Source organism: Apteryx mantelli, chromosome 3 (assembly GCF_036417845.1).
Source record: "Apteryx mantelli isolate bAptMan1 chromosome 3, bAptMan1.hap1, whole genome shotgun sequence".
NCBI lineage: Eukaryota > Metazoa > Chordata > Aves > Apterygiformes > Apterygidae > Apteryx > Apteryx mantelli.
The window spans coordinates 116,080,712-116,107,636 of NC_089980.1; the positions used below are offsets into that span (position 1 = coordinate 116,080,712).

Here is a 26,925-nt window from a genome sequence, read left to right on the forward strand (position 1 = left end):
TGCTCCAATAAATATTTCTGCACTTTAAATTAAACACATTTTAACATAAAATTCACAATAAATACTGGAACAAGATATGGAAATAGAGGCCTACACCCACACCTCATTAATTTACTGCTCTGTGAACACCCTTCAGCTCAGTGGTCACAGCATTCAATTATGAAGCATGTTCAAATCTGGGAAGTGAGTTTGCATCTCTACCTAGTGAGTAAATCTTATAATCATTGCACTATTAGACAATATAGGATCACTTCCTCCTTTTGTAAATGTGTGCTCAAGAAAGGGTTGACCAAGTCACCTAATTTAAAGAGAGTTCAAGACTATGAATTCCAAATGGAATTAGTTATTTGTTGTATTCTGAATTTAGTTTTGAAAGTCTTATGTTTTAAGCCAGACCTTTCTCCTCAGTGTTTCCTCCTTGATTTTCCAGGTAGCTTCTATTTAGTGTCTAACTATTGTGTTGTATTATATTCTCTTTAGTGTGTAGCTACAATAGTAGTAACTATTTTAGATATTACTCAGCTCCTAGCTTTTCCTTTGCATTGAGCAGGACACCCAGAAATCTAACATGGGTCAGTGCTACACAAGGCAGCTAAACATTTAAACCACAGGAGCTGTAACACTTACTGGTACCCACAGTCCTTTGAAGAAAAAGCTTTAATTAGTTCTTATGACATGTTTAGTTGTAAGAGCCCTTCCTGAATCCAAGTATGGAATATAAATTTATGAAGAAGTTACATGAAAAACAAATGTAGATAAGTATCATAGCCAACATCCCCCACTCTGCTGCAGAGACATGCAGTGGGAAGAGTGGTTGGAGGTGCACATCTTCAGGAGCACAACAGTGTTCTTGGAATGAAGACCTGCTTTCAGATCTTTGTAGATCTTAGGTGCTCCTATACAGTTAATGCTTCTATTGCCCAAAGACAATGTGAGGTTTTCTCTGCCCACAGCTAACAATACAGGTGCTCAAAACTGAGCATAAAGCCATCTCTTTTGACTCGGATTCTTCTGAACTGTCCCCTTTTCCTGCATCACCTGTAGCTATCATGTCATGTACTTCTTCCCCCTCCATAAATATGGCAATTAAGATAATTCTCCAGAACAGTAGGAGATATTATTCAGCCAAGATAATTGTAATTGGTGAATACAAATTTCCACAAAGTTTTCAAGGAAAGATGATATGCATCTAAAAAAACTGAAAATCATGTATACGGGGGCAGATGCAGTACCTCAGTAAAAAACAACTTACCATCTCGATACCACTCAGCACGTGGTTGTAGTCTTTTCAGTTCTGGGGTAATCAACACAGAGCACTTAAGGGTCAATGTTTCACCTTCAGTTCCAAAGGTGACTCCAAATTTCTCCAGAAACTGGACATCAATATGGGTGAAGCAAACATCACATGACAGGGGCACTATACATGAGAAAATCAAAACATTCTTGAGTATAAGTAAAATGTACTTGGAACCAACAGATTATTGTCTAATTTGAACAGGAGCTGGAACTCTCTTATACTTTATGCTGATCTAGAAATGCAACTTGGAAATTAAAAGCATCTAGCCAGTTGCTATTGTGACTGAATGCTTAGAAAGCTAAGCCAGAAGAAACAAGTTATATCCAATTTTCTAATCTGTAGAATATTACTTTGACTCTGACCAGTAATAAGAGTATATAAACTATCTAAGCAAGAAGAAAAAAATTGCTTACAGTGGAAGGGCATTATTCCAGCTGGGTGAGGCTCTTCATCCCCTCTGAACCCTATAAAACACAGACAGCAACGAGTCAACAAAATGAGCACAGTATTTATTTCTTGTTTTAATCATGAAGTAGGACTTACTTCGCACAATCACAGCACAATTAGTTGATGCCTGCCCATGGACATTTGTTGCAGCTGCTGAATAGGTAGCAGAATCATCAAAATCAGCTCTGAAAAGGGGAAGGAGAAAAACAGATGACTGTGTAAATACAAACAATGCTCATAAGGTCCTAATGACTGATATTACAAACCAAGATATGCCAAACCCAAGCAAAGTGTGTGAAGCTCTTTGCTGGCATCAGGCAGGACAAGAAGTTGATGAAAGACCATCAGAAAGTTGGTATTGGTTTTGCTGCAGTTTCATCACAGAAACAGTGCAGGCTGCATTAACTTGAGCAAACTGGAAATGATCTCCCCTTTCTATGGCTATTGCAAGCTGGCAGCTATTGGCATTTGCAGCCTCTCTTATATCTCTTAGGCAGTCCAGAGGAAATGATATAAAAACAGGGAATCTGACCTAGACTATTAATTGGGCAAAATGGTTTTGGCTTGTGTTTTTTTTGTTTTTTTGTTTGTTTGTTTGTTTATAAGTAAGAAAAGATTTTTATTATGCAAGGACAATATAATGGAAAATGAAACAAAACATAGTTAATTCTTCATGCAATATAGCGACTGATGGCAGAATATCTCCCTTACTATATCATTCCTTGAAGGGGAAGTTACATTATCAGATATAAAGACAAAAGTTAAGATTTAAGCACAAAATTTATAACCCAGTTCTTCTCTTATTTAGTCCATGGGTGTTATCCTGACATTAAATTGAGGTAAAGTAAAGGAAACCAACTCTTTCTGTGAATTTTTTTGGTTCAGTTACTCAAATTTGCATTTGAAGTAATTTATCTGATATGTTTCTAATAAATATAAAAAACCACTGACTAGAAAAGGTTAAAAATATTTTGGGCTGTTTTTTGGTAATACGCAGATTTGGGTAGAATGAGATATCCTCAATTATGTTGAAACAACTTGGTACAAAGAAAGAAAAAATTTTGAAAAGTTTGAATATTTCATTTTGATATTTCAAAATGACCATTTCAATTCAAAAGGACATTTATTTCAGAATTTACTTCTGTTTATTTTCAGAAACATACTAAATACTCCAGTATGAAAAAACTTCTTGGTTTTGAATTAAAAAAAACCCTTGTGATTTGGCCCAATTCAATATTTTTTGCAACTTTTCTATTAGCCAAGTATTCAGAAATATGTCTGTGTCTCACAAAATTGGTGATTCTTTTTTTAATTTATTTCTTGGGATTTCTGTTAGGTTGAGCAGTCAGTTATTCATAGACTGCTAACTGAAACACACACAACTGAATCCTGTTTCTGTGTAGTTCCAGTGCATTTAATGGAGGCCACTCAGAAATTGCCAGTGATGAGCTGTAATGTTCTGCATCACACACTTAGCTTCCCTCAAAAGAATGAATCTGTATCTTCTTGGAAGCTGTCAGATGAAAGGGATGAAATTATGGCTGCACTTGTCTTCTAAGAGGTTATATATCCCAGGTGTGAATGAAGAAAGAATATGTGAAAGTGTTTGATGTAAACTGCATAACAGGATGCCGATTTTGTGGTGTGTGACACCAGTGACAGGTACATCAGACACCTACTTTTCAGCCCGTGCATATATTCTGGACAGTGTCATATCACAGAAATGATACCATCTGTACTGTGATGCCTGAAACAACTCGATGAAGGTGTGTTAAAATGAGTTTTATCTCTTTAAACGTACAGGACTCATAGCTCCTCCTAGAGGCAAATCTTCAGCCACATATTTCACAAAATAAAGCAGCAAAATACCAAGTCTATCATACAACTAATTACCAAAGCCACAGTGGTAAGTCCCAAGATTAGCTCATTTAACCAACAACACCTGCAGTTGGGTGTGAAGCCCTTGAGTGTCTTACTATAGTCTGGACAAAGTAATTCTGAAAAAGAAAATTGAAATGCTAGGCTAGATTTTTTTCAAGGTTTTTTTGGTTTTCAGGAAGGATTTAAAAAAATGCCAATACCTGTTCACAAATCTATACAAAGCTTAATTGATTCTGGACTTGCTTGAAAGCTATCTGAGTTGACAATATTTCTTTCCACTAACTTCTTAAAAATGAGAAATTTTTTTACTATCCTAATTTCACAATATTAACAGTCATGTGATAAAAAGGCCAAAAGCAAGTAAAAGTCACGTAGTAATACCTGTATACTTAAATGAGTGTAACTCATACACTCCTCACAGCCCCTGCAATGCCTTGCTCTAATGGAACAAGCTAACACCAAGCTAGGCATCTCAAAAGTCTTCACAAGAAGGGGCACTGCAGTATTAACTACAATGGAACTCTACAGAGTTCCAGACACTCTACACTACATCTATTTTAGTCTATTTTAAGGCATAATATATAAATATATTATACACTATGCATTATATTATATATTACAGATTACAGGCTGTATATTACTTATTATATTATGCATTATATATAATAAGATATAATATACATTTGTAAACTGAAACAGTGCCAAGGAATGTGCCCAGAAACTGGATGTTGATCACCGTAGTGCTGATGTGTCAGAGCAGCCCCTGGCACATTTTGGTGTGTGCCAGCTCTCCCAAAGGATTACCGGGCGCTCTCAGGAGGTCACATGGCTCAGGGACCATTCCCAGAGGATGGGCTGGATGCAGCTGCCCTGTCCTGAGAGATAGTAAAGTTACCGGTATGGGCAGAGCCCATCCCATGCCAGGGGGGCTCTGTAGCAGAGGATGTGTTTAATTTTCTGCAGCAGGCATAGCCCAGCAGTGCGACTCCGAGGTGCCGGTGGCAGGCATATGCTGTAGCACAGCCGTCAGGCTTTTCCCCAGGCATGTGCCCTGGCTGGGCAGCGGAAACCTTGCTGCAGGTTGCTTTGCTTCTGCCAAATACAGCTTCACTGTTCTTTAACATTTTGATGTCGTTTTAGAGTGTTATCAACAAGGACAAAATAGCAGTACATCTAAACTGAGGTTCATTCTGATTAGCTATTGCTTTAAAATAATTAAGGGGTTATCTGCTTTCAGTATGGGCTTCATTTTCTAGTGAAAACCAGATACAACAGTCAACAGGAACCTGTTTTTGTAAGAATTACGCAGGATTCAGGATTAAAAGTGTGATTTATCAGTAACCACAAGGTGGCAGACAAATAATCAGGAAACTCGAAAAATGTATTTTGTAAACAAACAAGGAGCCCCAGTCTGTGCTTAACCACTCAAAGCATCAGAAATTCAGAGGTGAGAGAGCTGCAGTGCTGTCTCCCTAGAATGAGCAAGCAGAATGGCAGATACCTGATGAACTTTTCAAATCGATATAGAGTGGTGCTACTCTCAGTCCCCTCCCCATATCCTTGCTCTCTCATAAGCAACAGCAAAACACATCTCTTCACAAGGTTTTCCCATTTCTGAGGGTCTCCAAGGTAGAGAAAACAGAATATGATCATAAAAACCACTAGAACAAGCAGGATATTCACAAAGGGATATTCTTTAGCACAAGTAGCTCAAAGTCTGAAAGCAGCAATTTGACAGAAATCATCTGGAATACTGATGGAGTGGGAACTATTTTCCTCAGGGAGAAGAAAAGAAACTGCTGATCAAACTACTGACCACACTCTCACAACATCATTTGGTTTTAAGAAGAGAAACAAGGTACTTGCTGTCATTATAAACACATGTAACTATTCCACAGTCCACTATTCAAAAAGTTGCAACAACTCTACCCATTTTCTGGAGGTCACTGCTTTGAAAGCATTTTACAATAGATTATTGCTTGCTATGCTCTCTAATCCGACTTTCCAGCATATAAATCACATCAGCCTAATATCAAATAGCCTGATATTCAGCAGACTACATTTGAACCTTATGGTGGAATTGTATGGGCTTAGTGGGGAGAGCTACATAGCACATTGGTTTAATGCACACTCTGAAGAAAGTTGGAAAGGATGGCCAGTTACATCAGGTCCTGACTCTCCTTTGGTGTCAGATAATACTCAGACTGAGGATTATTCAGGAAACTATCTGCTTTCCTGTACGCAAAAAAACTCTAGATTTCCTAAATTGCGCTGCAAAGAGCATTGATTCAAGACCGGTTAGAAATTGTATTTAATCTACCCAGGAGGCAAGGTGTGGTCTCTCCAATGGTGATTCTTGCATCATGATGGAGAATGTGTTTTCTGGCCTTTACAAAGGTCAGACAAAATTTGCATAGAGTACATTTAGATACCCTGAAGTGTGAGTGCCAAGCTGTGCCTGTCCCAAGACACTAATACTTTTTGTGAAACTTAAATTGCCCTGAATCCACATCAGGCTCTGAAGTGCTAATGTTTGTGTGGAGAATATTCCCCAGGCAGATACACCTGTTTAAAATGCATGTATTCATCCCTATGCCTGGTGGAGATTTAAACACAGAAGTTAAGAGTGAAGTAACTTTTTTGCCTGAATTGGATTGCAAATCAGCCCATGTCCAGAACAAGAAGCAGAGTGTAGTAAATTATATAGAGTTCAAACTGTATCCTTTGAATTCAGATGACAAAATTATCTTCAATGCTATGGTTATATGACAGCAAAAAGCAGAAATGCTCTCTAGAACTACTGGCTCATAGGCATGATCAAAATTTGACTTTTTGCTGTTTTTTTTGTTTGTTTGCTTGTTTGTTTTTATCAAAAACGGGAGCTACTGAGAGGCAGTGGCAGCCTCAAGACAAACAGAGATCCCAAGTATTGCAGCTTACAGGGGACAGTGACCAACAGGACAGAAGATCACAGACCATTTCATTTCATTACAGCAAGGACGGAGGAAGGGAAGTACCTGCTATATCTACACACACACTGGTACTGCACACCTGAGAAGCCTTGGGAGCTGCAGTGTGTCATCACCCCATCTGCCCCATACAGCCCAAAGGCTCTGCCTGCTAAACACTGCCTTCGGTCTCGGCCACATCTCCTGCCTCTGCCGCAAGGCCTGCGCTCTGCCCTGCCTCTACCTACTGCAGGAGAAAGAGCAGGCCTCCCTCTCTGCATCTCCAGATTAAATCATTTCAAGCCTTTTATGCCTAATGAAACTAAAATAGTTTCAGACTATATACTATATATATGTACTATATAGTACAGACTGCACAGTGTCATCTGTTAAATAAGAATAGTTAGCAAAGAAGGTTCATTCAGATTTTAAGCCTTTTTCTTAGAGAAACGCTGGTGGTTCTTAGGAGCCAAGCGCCTGATCGGTGGGTTAGCTATGCCAAGCAGCAGCAGGGATTACACTGCACTCTGCTGGCTTTGCCTCACATTTTTTGCTGATGCAACCACAAATCTTTCCCTGCTGCAATTAGAGGCACTTCTTAAATGGTGATTTAATGAAATGGGAAAGGAAGAGGGCCCTAATAGAAGATAAAACACTGCCAGACTTTGGGCCGTGCATATTTGGCACTGTGCAGCCACATGGACAGAACTCTGGAAAAATCAAACTTCCTTCTCTGTTCATTCCACCATCTCACCCATTTCAGCTCACCTGCCGGCTCACTGAGGGGCAAAGGGACACCCAGAGCACACTGCTGTCTCTTCTGTGCCCCAGTACCATATCAGAAAACACAATATACCCATTTAGGGTTGCATAAAGACAAGTTAGTCATTTAAAGAGTCATTTGACTTTACTATCAGCAAGAGAAATAGCCTAGGCATAATGGTTAAAAAAATTGTTGCTAAACAAGTAGCACCAACTGGGTGCTACTTTTAAGTACTTTTTAAGTACTAGGATAGACACTAATGCACAACATATTCCTTGGCCGTGTTATAAGGCAACAGGGCATCTTCACCTTGATTATCTCTAATATAGAAATCTTTTCTTATATTATGTGACCATTCATAATTGAAATAGGTGGAGTAAAGAAATACAAGTTAAACAAACCCTCCTTTTCTCAGATATGTATCAGTCATTTCAACTACCAGTAGCTTTCTCTCAGAGGGCTCCTTTCAGGGTCCTCTGGATCATCTATCAGAAGTGAGATAAAAAACAAGATCGACCACTGCCACAGTGCAGACTGGAAATGTCTCTGCCCCTATAATTGTGAGATGTGCAAAAATTACAAAGAAAGCTTCAAATACTTTTTCTTTACTGCCCAAGGGAGACCTTGAACCCAAGTTCCCATCTGAGACACTAAAATAATACTTGAAGAAGCAAAAAAGCGGCAGTAAATGATAATGATAGTGTTGAATGAATGCAGAAAATGTAGTAAATTGAGCACAGGACATCATAAAAATATGAGACAGAGAAATGAAAATGATCTGGTTACTCTGTAGGCTTATGGACCCTCAAAGACAGCAAATAGGGGGATGAAATTGTGTCCAGTTACCACTTTAAAATGACACAGTGACGTTCTGGATTTGGTGCCTCAAGAATTTTTCCACTGGGATCAAAGAATACTCATAGGAATAAATATCACACTTGCATCAGAAGGAAAAGTTCATTCCCTGAGCTCCAATGAAGCACTAAGAAGCTGGCCAAGAAATTCCAAGGCTGTTCTGAGTGGCTGTGGATCAGATGACATACAGCTCAGCGCTTTGGTATGAACAGCTGAGGAGAGTACTGAAGTGGATAGGTAGAAAATCCTAACTGTTCTACTCCCAGGAAAAAAATAACTTTCCAAATATGCATATATATAGATAAATAGAGATATGTATGGAAGACAGATATTTGAAGAGTTAGTTGATATATGTTTATATATAAACCATTAAGAATATGTATATATTAACCAACCAGCTATAAATTCTCTGTTTTGAAATACAAGAAACACCCAATAACAGTAATGAAAAGCACTGTCAAAATGTTCTTCAGTTTCCTGCATGTTGATTTTCTGTCTTTTGGGAAGCACTGTACAGTTCATGCTCAAGTTTTGGAATAAAATAAAGTGGTAATAGATATATTTAAGCTTAGAAATTTTAATTTAATAAACTGTATAAAACTATGGTAAATAAATCATAACTCTGGGCCTATGATCCCCCAATATTTTTTTAAGTGGAGAAGTAAAACCTGCCAGAGAGCAGCTGGGCATCTTTAGTTGGCAAAAAAAATGCACTGCTGGATAGAAGGAAAGAGAAACAAAGCAAGCATCTCTGAAGATGGCGGCTTGATTGAACGTGACTGAGCCCATGTGACTATGTACAGATCTGGGCCTTGTACACGGTTCCCAGGTAATTGCCAGTGGGTGACTATGGGTGGGTGTGAGAATCTGAGTCGGTGCCAATAAATGACACTATGGTGTGTCTGCATAAGCACTGGTGGGTCTGAACACTCATGAAACTCGTTATGGACAGTGTCTACATGACTGTGATGACTGGTACAGGAAAGAGAGGAAAAAGCATCGAGGGGATATAAGCCATTAGCACCCTTCAGCAGTAGCTATAGATGTTCAAAAAGCCACCCAGCAGCATCTATACTGATTCTCATTTCTGCAAAATGCCATTTACTCATGTCACAAAAGGAGCCTGTGTAGGAAGCACTGGGCACCCGCACTCGCCAAGCATGAACGTGAACCAAGGGAGAGGAGCGTAAGTACAGCCGCTCACTGGCAGGACCTCGCCTATATTTCATCTCCTAACTGCCGCTCACCCCCTGACAGAGGAGAGTGTTTTCATTCACCCTGTTGCAAGGGAGAGGATTGCAGGAGAGGAGGCCTGCTTATATCTTTTGTCCTCCCAACCTGACCTCCAAAAATAATGTAGATGGGATGGATCAGCCATGCTGAGACATCTCACAGGTGCAGCAAACAGTCAGCAAGTTACTCACGGGCTGGGGGGTAGTCTTAGTATCTCTTAGTAATGATTAATCTTAGTATGAGTGTGAGATGAGGATCACTTAAGCAACATTAGAGCAGTTATTGCAGCCAGCTTCTGAATGTGCCTTTCATCCCCAGACAAGCCACGGAAAGGTGAAGAGTTAGGCTGGACTTCCTTTGAGGCTGTCAGAGCCAAGTAGTCTTTCCCAAAAGCACAAGGAATGATGCACTCATTTTCTGCTCTAATGCCACAAGGCCATGCTCAGGGCTCTTTCCACTGCTAACAGGTGGAGAGGGGGTAGAAGGTGAAATGTTTGGCTGGCCAAGTTTCAGCCACAAATATTCCAGCTGTTTGAGCACAGCTAATGCTCATGTTCTGGAAAAATTAAGTTTTTGTCTGTGTGTGTCTCTGCACTAAATATTAATTTTCTTTTTGAACACCACAGTTGCTTCATTTTTCTTTAGGTTTTTTATGTTAAAAAAAATCTTGCACCGTGTCACATTTAACATGCAATATTTCAATTGTTTAGGGCAGTTTAGGATTATTTTAGGGAAGCTGTTCTACCCAGGCATTTACTGTACCACAAGATTAACATTGTTTTGCAAAACACAATGAATTAAATTAGAACTTTTTTTTTTTTTAGTAAATACTTAGTTTTTGGAGACCAAAGAATGGAGATCAAAAAGTAAACAGAACATACTACCATATAATAAAAAAAAATTCTGAGGATCGAGTATACTTGTCATGACCAGCTAAAATTTTTCTTACTTTAACGAATTTCATCTTGGGAAGAACATAAAATATACAGATAATATTCCACTTTGACTGACAAAGAGATATAATTCTAATAAAAAAGGAACTAATTCTTTTAGCTACTTACCTCTATTTTGCTATCCACTTGCAGATTGCTAAAGTTAAATAATAGAAATATCTAATTTTTTATTTCAATGATCTAATATCAACTATTTAGTGAACTTTCTCTGGCCCAAATATGAGTACCAACAGAGCAGAAGTTAAGTGGGTTGAATTTAACAACTTTCTTGCAGCCATTGTATGACTTCAACTATATTTGATAAAAAATATTTTGTATAGAGTATAAAAATGTGTTATATCCATCAGAATAATCTACCTGTTTATATGCAACACGTGTACTCCATATTTGCTCTCAATTCTGTACTTTCCTGGATCACTTGCAGGGGTAATCAGTTCCTCATTTTTATACCTGACAATCAAGAAAAATTAACTCATTAAGAGCAGCTACTATTCACTGCAATAATTAAGTAGATTTTTTACATCCAGATATCACTTACTGTCATCTGACCGCTCTCTCTGAAAATACTCTCTACCTGAGCACAGTATTTTCCAGTATGCACAGAGAGACATGTGTGGGGCCATGAAGGCAAAGGAGGACCATCACTGCTGGAGGAACATGGAAGGAGAAGAACCTGCCCACCCAAACCAGGGAGCAGGCAGTGAAACAGAGAGAGGGTGGTGAGTGACTTGAACTTTCCAGTCCACTAGTCCTGACACAAGGTGGGAAGCAAACTGCATCTTAGATTACAGTAACGCACTTCAGCTCAAAAAAGGGAAGCAGCAACAAAGTTATGTCTCAGGTTAGGTCTTCATAGTTCATCCTGGGGCTTTCACATCCACTGGACTGCACTCATGTGGAAAGGAGGGCAGCTTCAGGGACCTTACACTCAAACAGTGTGTACCTTAACAGGGGCTGACACAACACAAACATGGGTACTGTCCATGACAGCAATGGTGCTGTGCAAGTTTACCCAGGCTGAGCAACAAGCCTGTAAGCGCAGTATATTTGCCCTTTGCTAGTTCATCATCAAGGAAACTGATGGACAAAAAAACCTAGAGTTGCAATTCCCAGTCTGCTTTCTGAAATATTCGAGTTTGCCTCTCACACTACACAGAACCATTGAGCAATGTGTCCTCCCACTCCTTCCACTGCAGTATCAACTGCTATGATCCAGCCCATCTATGAGGATTATAAACAGGTTTTAACATAGCCATTATTTATGTGATACTTATCAGTTATGTCATAACTTTCAAACGAAAAAAACTTAACAACATTTTTCAAGGCCTGTGAAAGGCCAGTCTCTTACCATTGTACAACAGGGGTGGGAAATCCTTGTACAGTGAAGCAAAGACTCACAGACATCTTTTCCCAGACAGTGTGAGACCTCAGGCGCACTAGAATTTCAGGAGCTTGACTTATGCTTTCCTCAACAGCATGTCTTTCCAAGGCCATATTTTCTTCTACCTATTGAATACAGAACAGAAATGAAGGCAGACAAAGAAAAAAAAGTCTAGCACCAGACTCAAATGGGCTCTGAGATTTAGCCTTAAATCCACAAGATTAAAAGATGTGAAGTTACTACTCATATTTGAAACACAGACTTAAATTGCAGTTTATCTTATAATTCTGCTTGAATAGGAACAAAAATTGTTCAGCACTGTACCATCCTTTGTATAGCAAGTCTGTCCAGATGTTCTCTAGCACGGTGCCTGGCTGTGTGAATCTCTTTTTCCAAAGCAGACAACTCACTGGCAAACCGGATCCTTTTCTCTTCACTTACATGTGACTTTTGCTCATGAGTTCTATAAGACAAGAAAAAGAATCAGGTGAGAGTAACTTAAAATGAAGCTTAAGATTATATCACTCATACACAGTAGGCAACTGAGGGCTCTGAAACTCTATCAGCAGCATGTAAAATCTGGTTTAGGAATTATTCTTAGTGTCTCTGCCTATCCTAATGAGAACCTGAAATTAATATGAATTTTGCTTCCCTTTCCTTCCCCTGAAATGTGTGGGGCCATAGTTTCAGGCTTAGAAACTGGTATAGTTCCTATGACATGGTACCCTGCAGTCCTAGTCCTCTGGTCATCAAGATCAAGAACCTAGCTAGCATCCCTCTGGCCCCTGATTTTCCTTCCCAGTGAAAGCACAGGACAGGGGAGTGAAGGCATGTTCTGTACGTACGTCACACACTGAAATGAGCTGGGCCTCGCTCACCTTGCTTATGTCATACCCTTGGATCTAGCACCTGGGAAGCACTGTATTTAGCTCCATGGGCTCTATCAACTGACCTCACCTGAAAGATACAGACCATGCAGTTCACCAATGTTTGATGAACTGCTGCATGTGAGAAAGCTGTTCTTGGATAAGACTGAGTGAAAAGTATTGCAGAAACTGCCAGGAAAAAGCAAGCTTTTGAGAAACCTGTGGCTTTTAAAAGGGTGAGTGAGCAACTTTGGGTAACAGTGAGAAAACACTGATTGCATAGATTTTTCAAAATTCCTAAAAAAAATCTCATCAACGTAATTTGGAGGAGATAGCCCAAGGTCTTCCATTTGTGCTGATTCAGTAAGCAGCCTATACAACTCATTGTTTTGCCAACAGGATGAAGAAAGGAGCTGAATATCTGAAATTTCTCGCATGACCGTCATTATAGAATACAATAAGATTCTTAAGGCATAACCCAATATGCACTGAAGCAAACAAGAAGACTTATATGAACCTCACTGAACTGTAGTTCAGGCTATTATTTGTCTGTTTGGTTGGGTTTTTTTAATTTCTTTGCATCATTTCATCATACTCTAAATACCAGCCTTGTTCTGCCATGTCTTATTTTATATTGATAGAGGTTAAAACAGTTTCAAAAACAACCGAGTAGGCAAACAAGTTTGATTTTCCTGGAACGTCCAGCTTCTAGGATATATCTTTCAAAACAAAGTACCAGAAACATATGAATGTGTATGATTCTCTCTACACATTCTCTAGAAAGGAGAAAACAAAATTCTTTCTTGTAGCATATATTGTCTATGTCTTTGGTGAAGTCACTGCAGAGTATGGTAGAGAAGACACATGCAGATTCACTAACAGGAACATTGCTGTCAGCACATTTAGTATAGGACTTCATATCAAGGCTGTAATTGAGATGTGACAGTAAGCCCTCTTGATACTAAAGAAAGAACTCAAAATGTTTAAATTGATCTCACCCAGAAATGCAGGAATAGTGTAGTAAGTTTGTTTGAAAAGTTAATTTTGGATTCTATGTAGTTTCTAATTTCTTTTGGTTTTAATGCTGTTTTCAAAGGTCAAACTGGGCAGTGGGGAACAACTCTGGGTTGAAACATGAGATTGAAAAGGACACTCAATCATTTAGTATTCCAGCCAAAATAGATTAGTGAAGAACAGTGATGGAGAAGCCTCCAGTCTTGTTGACTCTGAAAAGAACCCTGGCAAAAGATAGATACTAAATGGGATCGGAGCCACCACACAGGTCAGATAGGACCAACAGAGCTTTACCTTTTCCTGGATTCTTGCATTGCTTCATGAGCCAAGGTGCGTGCCCTCCTGGCACACAGTCTACATGTTGTTTTTCCCAGGCTGCCAGATGATTCATAATAGGCAGCCTGTCTGGAAGCAGCCCTTCGAATATAAAAGATATTGTTATAACCCAGCAGTTATGGTAAAACATGAACTCACAGAAGTCAAAGAAATTACTTTAAATGAGCTGAATGCCAGGACTGAGCATTGTTCAGTGAGAAACCTACTCTGTATTCCTCATTAACTGCACTGCTACTAGGGTGCGCCAATTCCCACTTGTCCCTCAGAGGCTAAATACCCATTATCAGTCACTAGGGATCATTAGTCATTTTACTTCATTCAGTTCTATCAAATTTATATTCATCCAGTCTCCAGTCCTTTAGTGCTATGGTATGGGCATTTCAGTGAAGCACGAAGGTACCAGCCCATCTATTATACAAAACACAGAGAATCCTTATAGCAACATCTAAATATTCCTACATTTCTAAGCTTCACATAAACTTCCTCATAAACTCTCCTTTTTCACACAGAAAGCTGGACAAGCACATGAGGCCCTGAAGTCCAACAAAGAAAAGGTCTGGGACCAAAGGACGAGTTAATTCCCGTTTACACCACTAGGGTGCAATCAGGTAATTATTTACCTTAAATACAGAAAGAGGAAGACAGTGACTCTTAAGCAACACAGAGTCAAAGCTCCAGTCTGAGATACAAAGAACCTGGATCTTGTGGATAAAACCCTGAGATTTCAAATTAGAGGAATTAAAACTTTTTTAATGAAAATTTTAAAAAAATGAAATTAAATAACAGAAACCGTAATTTGGAATAACCAAGTTCAGGACAAGAAATATTCTCATGTCATACAGGGATGATGGGTAAAAATATTGCTTCTCTGATTTAAGATAAATTCCAATTATTTTTCTTAAATCAGAATGAGCTTTAATCATAGCCTAAAGGAAGGAATTTCCAACTTGGAGGTAGTAAACAGAAGGGATCTAGCAGATCTGTGTAGGTGAGTTGCTGTGAAGCTAGAAAGTCTAATTATGTTAGTGAAAGACTTTTCAGGCAGGGGGGGAATCTGTAAATATCTTGCTTCTAAAAACAGATTACCCAAAATAGAAATCTCTCTGTGGTACATTTGTGAAATACATGGTACTTACTTTCTTGCTGCATATTCCTCAAGTACATATCTTGTCTGAATGTTGCGATAGGACTGATCGAAGTGCTTGTGTCTCCTCTGGTAAAATGGCACCACTACTGATGACATAGTTCAGTCTGTTACAAACAGCAGTTCCTATAAGGAATAAAATCACATTTACCAATATATTTCCGACATTTAAGTCTGATATTTTTACATACATACACATATATGTGTACATACACAAATGTATAAAATTCCATCAATTTATGACAAATAATGCTATCAATGGTACGCATAGGCACCTCAGGCTGTATCGTATTAGCCAAACAGTGAATCATGGAATCATAGATGAAAGAGCTAGAAGAGACTTTGAGGGGATCACTTCCCTCCTTCTTTGCAGATGCTGTTTAACACCTCCTCTAGAAATTTCCATGGATGGAAATTCCACAGCTTTGGGGGCATTTGGGAGCATTTCAGCGCTTTGCTCCTCCAACCTTTTATTAGGTCCCTTGTAACTTAAGGTCACTGTTTCTTGACTAGTTCATCACAAAAACACAAAATAGACTGCATTCACCCACTCTTGAAGCAGCCAGTTGAAGATCTGAAGATTTTGTTCAAAGCTCCTGTCAGAGCTCTCTCATTTAAACTAAACAAAACCAGTTCTTTCAAGCTTTCCTCATGAGTTATCTTTTCTAGACCATGGATTCTTGTTGTTCTCCTGGGGACCTTCTCCAAAGCACAGCATTTGGCTAGAAGGTGCTCAGAAGCCTTCTGGGAGCTCCCAAAAGGTATGTGAGTGATTCCATGGATGGTGTGTTTTCCACGGAGCCAGAGTTAAGCAAATTCCCAAGCATGGCGTTAAAATAAGCCAGAGACGCTACCCACTTATGCTCATTAGAAATACACAGACAGCTTTTTGCAGAAGTGGGGATGTGACCAGCCATGTCCTGGCCTGGTGTCCACTTGTGTACTTACAGTCTGCTTTTCTAAGTCCCATTTGCAGTTTCAGTCAGATATGGGATTCTTTATTTCTGGGACACTTGGCCCAAATGGTTGTGAGGGATTGCAGTGGTCAATCAGCAAGCGGCACGCTCCCCAAGAGATGGCTGCATTTCAGTGACAAAGGAAGCAATTTCCCCATATAAAGTCTATAAAACAGCTTGCACCAAATCCCGCAAATAAAATCCCCCAATAAAACCTAGTTTCCTCCTGAAATGTAAGGGGACTGCGCTGGCTATTCCCAGGTGGGATGCAGTCTGGCAGCTCCACTCCAGAAGCTGGTGTAAAGGCAGAGGCATGGCTTTGGACAGTGCACACAGAGCCAGGCCAGCTCATCCGGGGGCCACCTGAAGAGGGAAAGGGGATGACTGCCATCCTCACTGGGCACTGCACACACTGCAGAACCTGCCTATGAGTAAAATCCTTAGAACGATACCAAACGTTTGCATTTGAAAGTCCCATAAGTAGGCAGCTTCATGACACATATAAAATGCAAAACTCAAAGGGATTTGAACAGAAATCTTGTAAACTGATTTAGATACAATGTAAGCTCTTCTTACTTAATTTCAAAGGCAGTGGTACTGACAGATTTTAATCCATGTTCTATTTCATACCATATAGCTAGAGACATGCACTTTGGGAAAAAAGATGAGTAGTACACATGTTAAAATTAAATGACAAACAGTTTCAATTAAAAATTTTTAACCAAATCTCATTTTAAAAAATCAGTCACTACTTCATTGTCAACGTTCAAACTGCAAAGAACTTTTTTTGGTTTCATTAATCTCTTCTTATTGTAATAAAAGTATGTGCAATAAATTTAGTTCCATAAAATATCATTGAAAATAGGTTTTTAAATGTTTATTACTTATTTTGAAAGCAATGTTTTCTGTTACATTATGGAGTTATAATTATTATCTCATGATATGAAAAATTATTTGCAAAATACCCATTTGAGAATGGGAAACAATCAGCAATAAAAATGTTGAAGAATTACAGACATTTTCATGACTTTTGCATGAATTTTTCAACTGTGATTTTTTAATGTTTTTGCTAGCTGTATTACCAGATATACTGTATCTGCAGAAGAAATCATTTCATATGTTTCATTGTGGCAATTTACTATTCAAAAGTTAGAACTAAATTTCTCATACAGTATATCATGCTTCTAGGAAGAAAAACATAAAATGATTCAATGAAAGACTGCAGTTCTTAATCTGGTAGGTAACTCCATTTTATGTGTTTACTTGGGAAGTTTGCCTAAGTATTATAAGATTAGACCAAATTAATTAAAAAAAATGTTTTATAGACTATAAAATTGAACCTTAATACATGGCAAAGTAGCTGCAAATACCAGTATTTCCAGCATAAAGCATTAATGATAAGAGGAAATAATCATTACCAATTAAGTGCTGTAATACGTTCTAGCTGTGCGATGGTTAGTTTCAAGCATTCAAAAATTAAGTCAGATCCCTCCCAAATCATGCCATTCTCATGTCAGTTAGTTTTACTTTTCCAAGAAAAAGATTCTACAATTAAATAGAGCTAATGTCTTCTCCTGCAGAGACCGTCTTAGTAAAAAAAAGTCATGACCCTCAAAGAGATGAGTTTTTGTAATTTATCACCTGATAACTGCACCTTCTGCATATTCTCTTGTTACTTTTTTATTCCTTTTGGGGGACATACGAGGGCTACAACCACAAGCTCAGGAATGAGAGCTTTAGGCAAAACACCAGATACCAAAAGACAAATAAAACAGGTTGACAACACTAGTTTGAGACATTCAAAGAAATGTATCGCCACATGTCTAGTGAAATAAGAAAGCTGACATGTCCCAAGCTAGCATGGCACAGCGCAGCACCTTGCAGAGGTGCTAGCTTTGTTAGATGCCCTCACACAACACTGAGCTGTCACAGACCTCATCATATGGGCTGCCACACTGTCATAGTTACATGAACACGGCTGCATAGACCCATGAGCAGCCTCAGCCTCTCCTAGTTTTGGTATCCCTTCATAACGTTATGCTATGCACACAGACATCAAATACAGGTTTTCTTCCTGTTGTCTAATTATATGACTATTGTGCATATGACATTTCACTTTCCCCTTAGTTCATACCTTAACCAGACAGTTAATGGTATAATGTTCCCTCTTTTCTATTTATAATTAGCCCTTTCACTTAAATGAAAAGGGCAAACCCATAGGTTCCTTATAAGACTGACTCAGCTGTTAAGAGCTACCTATGTTTATGCATGGCCCTCTTAAATAATTCTGTGAATTCATCCACATGCAATTTATATGTTGCTATGTATAACTCTAATTCAGATCTGATGTATAAGGGCTGTAGAATAACGCCCATATGTTTGAACAGATCAAAGTCTGGATTATTTTCATTTTTGAGATGGGAGACAATATCTTTGCTATTTACAATTTAGCATTCTCCCTGAAATATAAAACTTACCTTTTAATTAGTGTATCTTTTCTATTAATCAGTAGCCAGGATTTCTCAAAATTTGGGTTCAGATATTTTGCATGTTTGCCCAACTCCTATAGGACAGAAACACATAGCCAGCACTCCTATCTTGCCTCCACACAAGCAATTAACAGACCTTGTTAGCAGCCAGGCTCATTTAGCCTTCTGCTAACACAGAGGGGAGCTGCCTGGCAACCGTTCCAAATGTAATAATCATCACTGGTTAATTACAACGATGTTTGCAGAGTATGTATTTAATACTTAATAGTGCTGCAAAGATGAGTATCTGAAGAGCAAAATCACAGACCCACTGTAAAAATTGCTTCAGCAAAGTCTACACAGAATTTAGGGTATCTGAGTTTAGAACGAAAGAAGTTTCTATTGCCTTCATAGGAAATTTGTTGACTGTTTTCCCAGTTTTCTACTGAAATATACGTATGTGATATGTTTGAAATATATATGAATATTTAGTCAACATACCAGTAACAGAGTTAGATAACATAAGCAGATGACAGCTTAGCCCCACTGAAGTTACTGACTTAGGTGAATCAAGATTTTATTACTGGCAGCTGGCTAGAGACCTAATTATACTGACAAGTCTGTTGGTGGAACTGACCCAGCAGCAAGATCCATGCAATGCTTTGAAATGTGCATCAAAAAAAAAAAAAAAATCTATTTCACATCAGGAAATGGAAAAGTCAACAAAAAATCACACAAACATTGCAAGAGAAAGATAAATTAATTGTGATAATAATTGTAACAAAGTAAAAATAAGTTTTATTCACCAAATTCTACTGGTATGTGATTCTAAAAGTTACAGATAACTTTCTGAAAAATAAGGCCAGTGTGTCACAAGCAACCCTTGAACTTCACCTATTCAGATCCCATTAGCTTCTCTGGACTTTACTGTAAAGATCCAGAGTTATAGAACAAGATGGTCCTACAATAATTAGTCTCACATCTCGTCCTCCCTCTTTTGGTGGGTCACAGAACCATTCTGCTCTTACATTATTTTTTTTCTTATTTATTTCTATGACTGTAAATGCCGTGGACATAACTGCGCTAGTCTACGTGCTGTACAAACCACTCAGAAGACTATCAAACCCCCCCAAAAAACTAAGTCAGGCAAAATTCCCTTCCCTTTAAGGATTAATGATATAAAAGACAGATGAATTAGACTGCTCAAGTCAGTTTATACAAAGATATATTTCTACATATTTAATAGCATGTATGTAACAATTGATACTTTTTCATGAGTAAAAGACAGAGTTCCCAGGCCAAGATATGCATAGTTTCATGCTGTAGTAATAGTGACCTGAATAGAAAGCAATAATCTAGGACCACGTGACAAGGGACACATTCTTGAACAGAGAAGCCAAGGTCTGATATAGACGTTGTTAGTTTGATAAGTGAGTTAATTTAAGATTTAAAGGACAGGCAGTAAATTCTAGCATGATCACTCACATAGCCTCAGAGAGGAGGCAGGCGATCAAATAAATTGATGTATGGGATTGATAAATGCCACAGGAAAGAGAGCATGGCTGTGCTCACCATAAACAGACAACCTGCATTCCTCAACACAGGAGGTTCCTGTCATGACTGATGCACTACACAGCATGTACTTTCTCTGCCTGCCCTGTCAGTGCTATACCATGCAATATGCACCTTCTTTGCTCATCTCTGTCCTTGTCCCTCTGCAGAAGTGCCAAAAGCAACTGGCAGGTTCTTGCCTGCTCTCATGTAGCCTACCATCCTGTTTGGCTGAAAGATCAGTACATCCTGCTCCTAGGTACATCTCCTTATTCTTAGTGTGTCTTGCTCCTCCTCTGTACATCATCTCCCTTAAATATCATTCACCATTTGCATTGACTCAAGGGTTTCTCTGTTTTTACTATGACGTGACTGTTGTTCCCCTCTCCATGTCTTTAGTTCTGTTTGCTGTTTTCCATATTACTCCAAGTAAGTGTGCTCAAATTAGTAAGCACTGTTTTGCCACCTTATACCTCCAGGGTACATTAAAGTCCATCATATTTAGCTGATAAAATATATTTACTTCTATACAGCCTATATATTAAGATGAAAGATGAAAGAAGACTTCCAGTCATTAGCTGATTCTAATGACCATTTTGAAGAGTTGCCATATTGCATGAAAAAAAGTGGTCCTTTTCAGATGGTTGTATCAATCCTGTAAAAATTACAGTAGGTAGTAATATGAAAACATATCCCTTCTGGGAACTCACTTTGATGGAAATCTTGTAAAACAAACATGGATAAATATGCAGCTCATAGATACTGCAGTCTAGGACATAATGGGAGGAAGAATGTCTGGTAATATCTTCCCCATTTTGATAATAAAACTTCTTAAATGGTAAAAAACTTCTTAAATGGTAGTGTTCTTTTCAGTCTTTTATCTCCATGTGTACATGTGTATCTAGATCTTGTACAGAAATTTATGTTCCATGTACTGAAAAAGGATCAAGGGATGAATTGAAAAACTGCACATAATCAACTGTTGTTACAAGATGCTTCCCTCTCTCTCATTGAAGAATTTTTTCTTTCTTTATAACAAGAATTCAATTTTAATTTGTTGACAACAGAACACAAATGCTTCTGAAATTAAAGAAGCATATGGAATTCCCATATGCTTAAACCATATGGAATTCCAGACATTACTCAGCAAGCTGTGAGGTCCCTTGTCTTTTCAGCTTTTTTCCAACATCTTTAGCTACATCATAGCTGGACTTATTTTTTACTGATCACAATTCTTTTGTATGAGAATAATATTAGCATAATTTCTCAAATTGGTTCTAAATAGATGCTTGGAATGCTTGTGGGTAACGGGTTTGATCATCTTCAGATCATTCTCAGAGTAGTAAATGCATTACTTTCCTCATTAAGCCTAAAAATAGAGTTTCTCTAATCAATTTCTAGACTTCTCAATGTCCAGCAATGCAACATTTCCAAGTAGCTGGTGATACCGGCCATCACAAATGTGTCTATTCTTTGCTAATAACTTACAGGTTAAGCAGAGGTTTGACATTTCATTACATCAAGTGATTCTGCTTGCAGAGACATATGGTTAGATTCAGAGGTTTATCACTGTCATGTGGCTATAGCACATATAATAAAGTGTGCTTTCCAAAAATATTAACAATAGCATAACTAAACTAATATTCAATGTGCACAATTTTAGAATGTATGTATGTTAAATACTGTATGATTAGGTAGAATGCACACCTTGACCTTGCAATAGACCCTGAAGGGCTTGTTTCAGCCACTAACCATAACGGTCAGTGGGGAGACAGTTTGGTATGTACCATGGTTGGTCATGATCACAGCTACATGGTTTTAACCACCACCTATGCTCAGCAGCACATAGGCAGGAGGCAGAGCTGCGGCTCTGCCCCTGGGTCCTCTTGTCTCCAGTGAGGTCATTTTTGTGGAGGGGAGCACTGGTTCCTATGTTTCTGTGAGTGTGAAAAATGGAATTTTGGCTGATTTTTACACAGCTTTCACAATGGAAGTGACTGGAGGCCCCCAATCTAACATTTCCTATCATACCACTGTTATGAGCCAAGCCGCATGCAGTCCAGAGAGGGAATTTATGCAGCTCTGTTCTTATGAATTCATGTTCTTTCTTCACTGGGACTTAAAAAGACTGAATTTGGCCACATTGACTTGAGACTTTGCCATCCTAACACTCCAAATGCACAAAAATTTGCAACACATTCCAAAAAAGATTTAAGATTTCCCTTCACTTGGCAAGTGTACTGTGTCCCTTCAGCTGGACAGCAAGGAATGTGTGATAATGAGATTATGAAAGTCAGTCACTTCCCATCATCCCAACATTTATTATCCTTCATTATGATACTTTCATACTGGCTCACAGGTATTATCAACCCACAGGCATAGTTTCAAGAACATGAACATGATTTTCCAAGGCTCTATCAGTGGTATTTATCTGGAATTTTCATGTAGCCCAGAGCACATCACATGGCCTAAAGTGATAGCAGTAACCAGAAATGCATCTTCTAAAGACATGTACTTAAAAGTCTGATTGACAATAAATAAAAGTAGGACTTCTTGTCTTACTGACATCCTATTTCTCACCATACCAAATATTTTGACAGCTAGTATCGTTAGTATCGCTAGTATCTTTATGCATATATTCCATATAAATTACATTTTGTCTCCTTGTACGGCATAAACACACAAGAAAGTAGCACTTTCAGTATATGTGCAATTGGGGAAGCACATTTGCTGGTGGAACTATGGATTGGTATAATGTAGTTTTGTATATGCAGAAAGAAACAGGAAATGTAAAATCAAACTGATCATGAACAGAATGAAACAATTCTATTTTTATTTGTTTGTCTTTTCATAAATCAGTCAGTGTCACAGTTATTGCTTGCTTTCCCCAAGAAATGTAATCTATTTCGTAAAGCACCCATTACCTGCCCCCATAATCACTCTCATTTGTTCTGAACAAGAAAAGTAGATGAAAAACAGACTTACCTAGGAAGATAGAAAAATTGCAAAGCAGAGAGGAAGACCAGCCTTTCGCAGCTTGGTAAGCTATGGCTGAGGAAAACAAAAATAATTCCCCTCTCTAAAGGCTACTGCCCCTTCACTCCCATTTAAGAGCAGATGCAATTCTATATTTAGAACTAACCAAGTGATTCTCCCAAAACTGAGTTCAGCCTAATAAGCAATACGGGTGTAATATAAAGGGGAAGAAAACCCCTCCCCAACATGAAGTTCTAAGTTGTCTTTTAATAAACCTCACTCCTAAAACAGCAGTTGTAAATGTTAAAAGAAGGATTTTCTTCCCAGCAAACACCAAGCTCATGGTCTGTGGGAAACAGTTTAATGTGAGAAAAACGTTTGAACATTTCATTTGCAAACGGTTAAAATTTAAAATCATCAGTGACTTAGAAGACCAGTAAGGACCCCTAAACTCCAGAATCTTATTAGCAGAGACATGAGATCCCTTTGGTGCCTCAGGCTGTAAAATGAGCCTCTCCATTGCCTCCTTAAGGGCTGCCTGGATTTTACAGAACATGACTGCAATATGTTAAGGCATGACAACTATATAAAAAGTCTCATTAACATGGATTTAAAGAGCAACCAGCTCCTACTCACTATTTCTATATCCAGAATGCCCCCAGTCAGCCTGAGAGTGATGTCTCTGCTTCTTGTAGGTAGTTTGTAAAGTGGGAGGAATTAATGCGCATAGAGGCGTATATGGGCAGAAAATAAACACAACCAAAGCATGTGATTCTGTGACGCTCTGTCAGTGCTTGATTGCTGCTGGCTAAAATGGAAGTTTAGTGCCTGTAGGGCTCCTAGATTTCCACCTGGGAACTGGAGGGCTGAAGCATGGTGGCTTGCACCATCCAGCACCACCATGGTGGATCTGACATGCTCAGATGTGACCAGGCAATAGGGGCTGCTCAGGAATCCTGCCCCGTTCAGGAGGTGTCCAACCATGCAGGTATTTGTCCTGTGATGTGAGCACACAGGAGTCTAGGGAGGAGGAGGAACCCTGACAAGGCTTTGTGACATGCATGAAGAAATAATCACATTTATTCAGTCTGGAAACAAAAATGACATTTCTGGGAAAACCTTGGTGTATGGCAGACGTAAGTAAACCTCATGACTGGGTCCATAATGAGACAGCTGATCACTGAGTCAGCAACATATAATAAATAGGGATTTCATTATATTTTAATGTATTTGAAAGTAGCAAAATCTCTTTTCATATCGCTTATGCAGGAATGGAGTCAAGACCAAAGTCAGTAAGTGACAATTAAGATATTTCAATGCTTGCTATAAGAAACTTTGATACATGAACGATGCTCTTTTAAGTCATATTTGTTTTATGTATACACATAGGGGAAGCAGAGCAAGATGTGGAAAAGCCTTTAACCAGCTCATTCTGATTGCATTCACAGTATTCATCCAAGCTTCCTAAATAGCTCTGACTAAGGATCCTTCCCATTCTCTTCTCATCAACTACAACATCCATGTGCTTGCCATAAACTTCTCCCTGCTTCTCATTAATCTTAAATTATAACTCAGACTGATGGAATTAGATCTACAGAGATGGATACAGGGGAATGAGTGCATCTGCACCGAGCATAGATGTTGCTTCAGAAGCATCTGTCAAAGTATTTAGCATGTAATAAACCAGAGCAAATCCATTTTACTTACACAGCTCCTTCTCTTCTTTTTTATTGCATTCTCCTGTTGGAGGTAAGAGGTTGGTTTTTCAGGAAAACTTTAACGCTCTCATTACACACACTGCTTTTAATTTCTTGTTCTATATTTATTACCTTTTAAAAAATGGAGGAATGTGCAGCCTGCTCTGTCTGCCTTTACAGTTGAGCTCTTTTCTATTTTAAGTTGTTTCTTCAGGGTGTGGTTGGATGTCTAAATCGTGAAAGCACATCCTGAGGGTTGTGGGGGACATGCCAGAGGCAGGAACAAGTCATGCAGCTGGGCAGGCCCCACGTTGTCTCCAGGTAAGTCAGTAGATAGATTTTTTTCTTCATAGATATTCACAAAACAAGGTAGGAGTGGAAACTGTAATATAGTGTAAAACCGTGATGTGGAAATTTAGGCACCAGAGTACATACCATCCAAAAATTATCCAGCATTTTAATCATAAAATAACTTATTATAGCCTCAAATATATTTCCTCCCTGATCCCTGTACCTTCCGCATAGAAGTTCTTCCCTAAAAGATACTTTTTTAAAGCCTAGATTTAGCAGGGTATCAGGCTTATTCAAGCACTTAAAACTAAGCATGTGCTAAAATCCTTCACTGAATGTGGTCTTTTAGAATTACCTCTCTACCTTATATCAAGCTCTTGATTAGGGATGTTTAGACACATACAGGTTTAAATAATGGCTCAGCCATTTCCCCATAAGGGGGAGACCTGGAGATGAAATGAAGGCTGGAAAAGGTTGCATTAGCTTTGTAGCTACTGGAGGGAGCATTAAAACAATAATGAAATGTAATGGTGTTAGAAGAGGTATGTTTTTTTAGCCTACAATGCCTTAATGGTGTTTTTTTTGCATCTAAATGCAACAGTGTGTTTCCCAAAGACTGTTGTTAGGATATGTTGCCCCAGGCTTTTACCTTTCTGCAGTTCCAAGAAAACCTAAAGCATCCTTGTCTGATGGCTTCTGAAGTCTGGCTTTGTTAACATTTTAGCTCTCGATTTTTTCAAATGCTCTTAACATATTTATAGCTTCATATGAATTAGAAGATTGGTAGCTAGAAATGAAATTTCCCATCTTTGCAGCTGTCCTAATTGTTCACAAAGTCCTACGGTAAGGTTTTTAAAGCCATGACATAACAGTGGATATTGGCAATTAAAGATCATGGATTTCCTTCACAGATATCCATGTTCTCAGATCTCCGTTGGCATTACAAATGAAAGACAAAAAACACGGCTGTAAATTCAACTATAAATTAAGAAATCACACTCTTTCGTTAGCTACTGACATTGTCAGAAGTTCAGGAGTATTAAGTGTGGGGTCATGTGTCTTATGCAAGAGAAAAATGTATAAAGTGGCCTAAATTTCCCAGGCCTTCCCTGCCCATCTGAGAGATCCAGTTCCCAAAGCTTTGTGGAGCAGTGCTTCCGCTCATGCAGATTAGCTGACAGAGGAGCAGTCACAGCCCTATGTGGTTTATCAGGCAGCACCATGAATGTGTTCACCCAGCACTAATCCCTGAGCCCAAATCCCCAAGGGAGGACACACCTGACCATCTCTTTCAGGTGGGGAGAGAACATCCCCTTCCCAGCTTCTAAGACACTTGCACACTTTTTTTTCTACTTCCTGCCTTGTTTTCATTTTTTCTTGTTTATATTCATATTTTGATGTCATTTCTCTTCCTCCAAATGAAGGCGGTGCAGCTCCTGGGACAGTGGACAACAGCAGCAGCAAATACTTGCTAGAGGCAGTTTTAAACATCCAAACTGGGATTTTCAATGGGCATTTCTATAAAGTCAGCCTGAACTGCCTCCAGAACATCAGACATTTCTAGTACCAGCCCTTGAACAAATACTAAAATACTTGAATATACAAAATGTTGGGATTTTTTCCCTGCAACATAAGATAAAGTCCTTTGGTAAGTGTCCTTATTTATATCCAAAAAGGCAAACACACCAGTGAGTTACAGTGAGTGCCAGGTCAATCATTCTTAAGATATTTAAATTGTAAAGTGTCAGTCCACTGCCCAAGGACCCACTCTGGAGCACATCAGTCAGTGGTAAGATTTTACTGACTCAGACAAGCTCTGAATCATATCCTACTTAATTTAGTGTCTCCTTACGGAGTTGACTGAAATT

At 38.7% G+C, this 26,925-nt stretch overlaps 1 protein-coding gene across 1 annotated transcript in view; it reads right to left on the reverse strand.

Moving 5' to 3' along the window:
• MYOM2 (myomesin 2) overlaps nucleotides 1-15,217 on the reverse strand; it is a 71,582-nt gene extending 56,365 nt beyond the window's left edge. The window contains exons 1-8 of the mRNA XM_013945308.2: nucleotides 15,111-15,217; nucleotides 13,933-14,055; nucleotides 12,083-12,221; nucleotides 11,726-11,883; nucleotides 10,735-10,827; nucleotides 1,841-1,929; nucleotides 1,711-1,761; nucleotides 1,253-1,417 (exon numbers count right to left, since the gene is read on the reverse strand). Coding sequence (XP_013800762.2) covers nucleotides 1,253-1,417; nucleotides 1,711-1,761; nucleotides 1,841-1,929; nucleotides 10,735-10,827; nucleotides 11,726-11,883; nucleotides 12,083-12,221; nucleotides 13,933-14,055; nucleotides 15,111-15,217 — 925 coding nt within the window. The remainder of the gene's footprint in view (nucleotides 1-1,252; nucleotides 1,418-1,710; nucleotides 1,762-1,840; nucleotides 1,930-10,734; nucleotides 10,828-11,725; nucleotides 11,884-12,082; nucleotides 12,222-13,932; nucleotides 14,056-15,110) is intronic.
• Nucleotides 15,218-26,925: the final 11,708 nt, after the last annotated feature.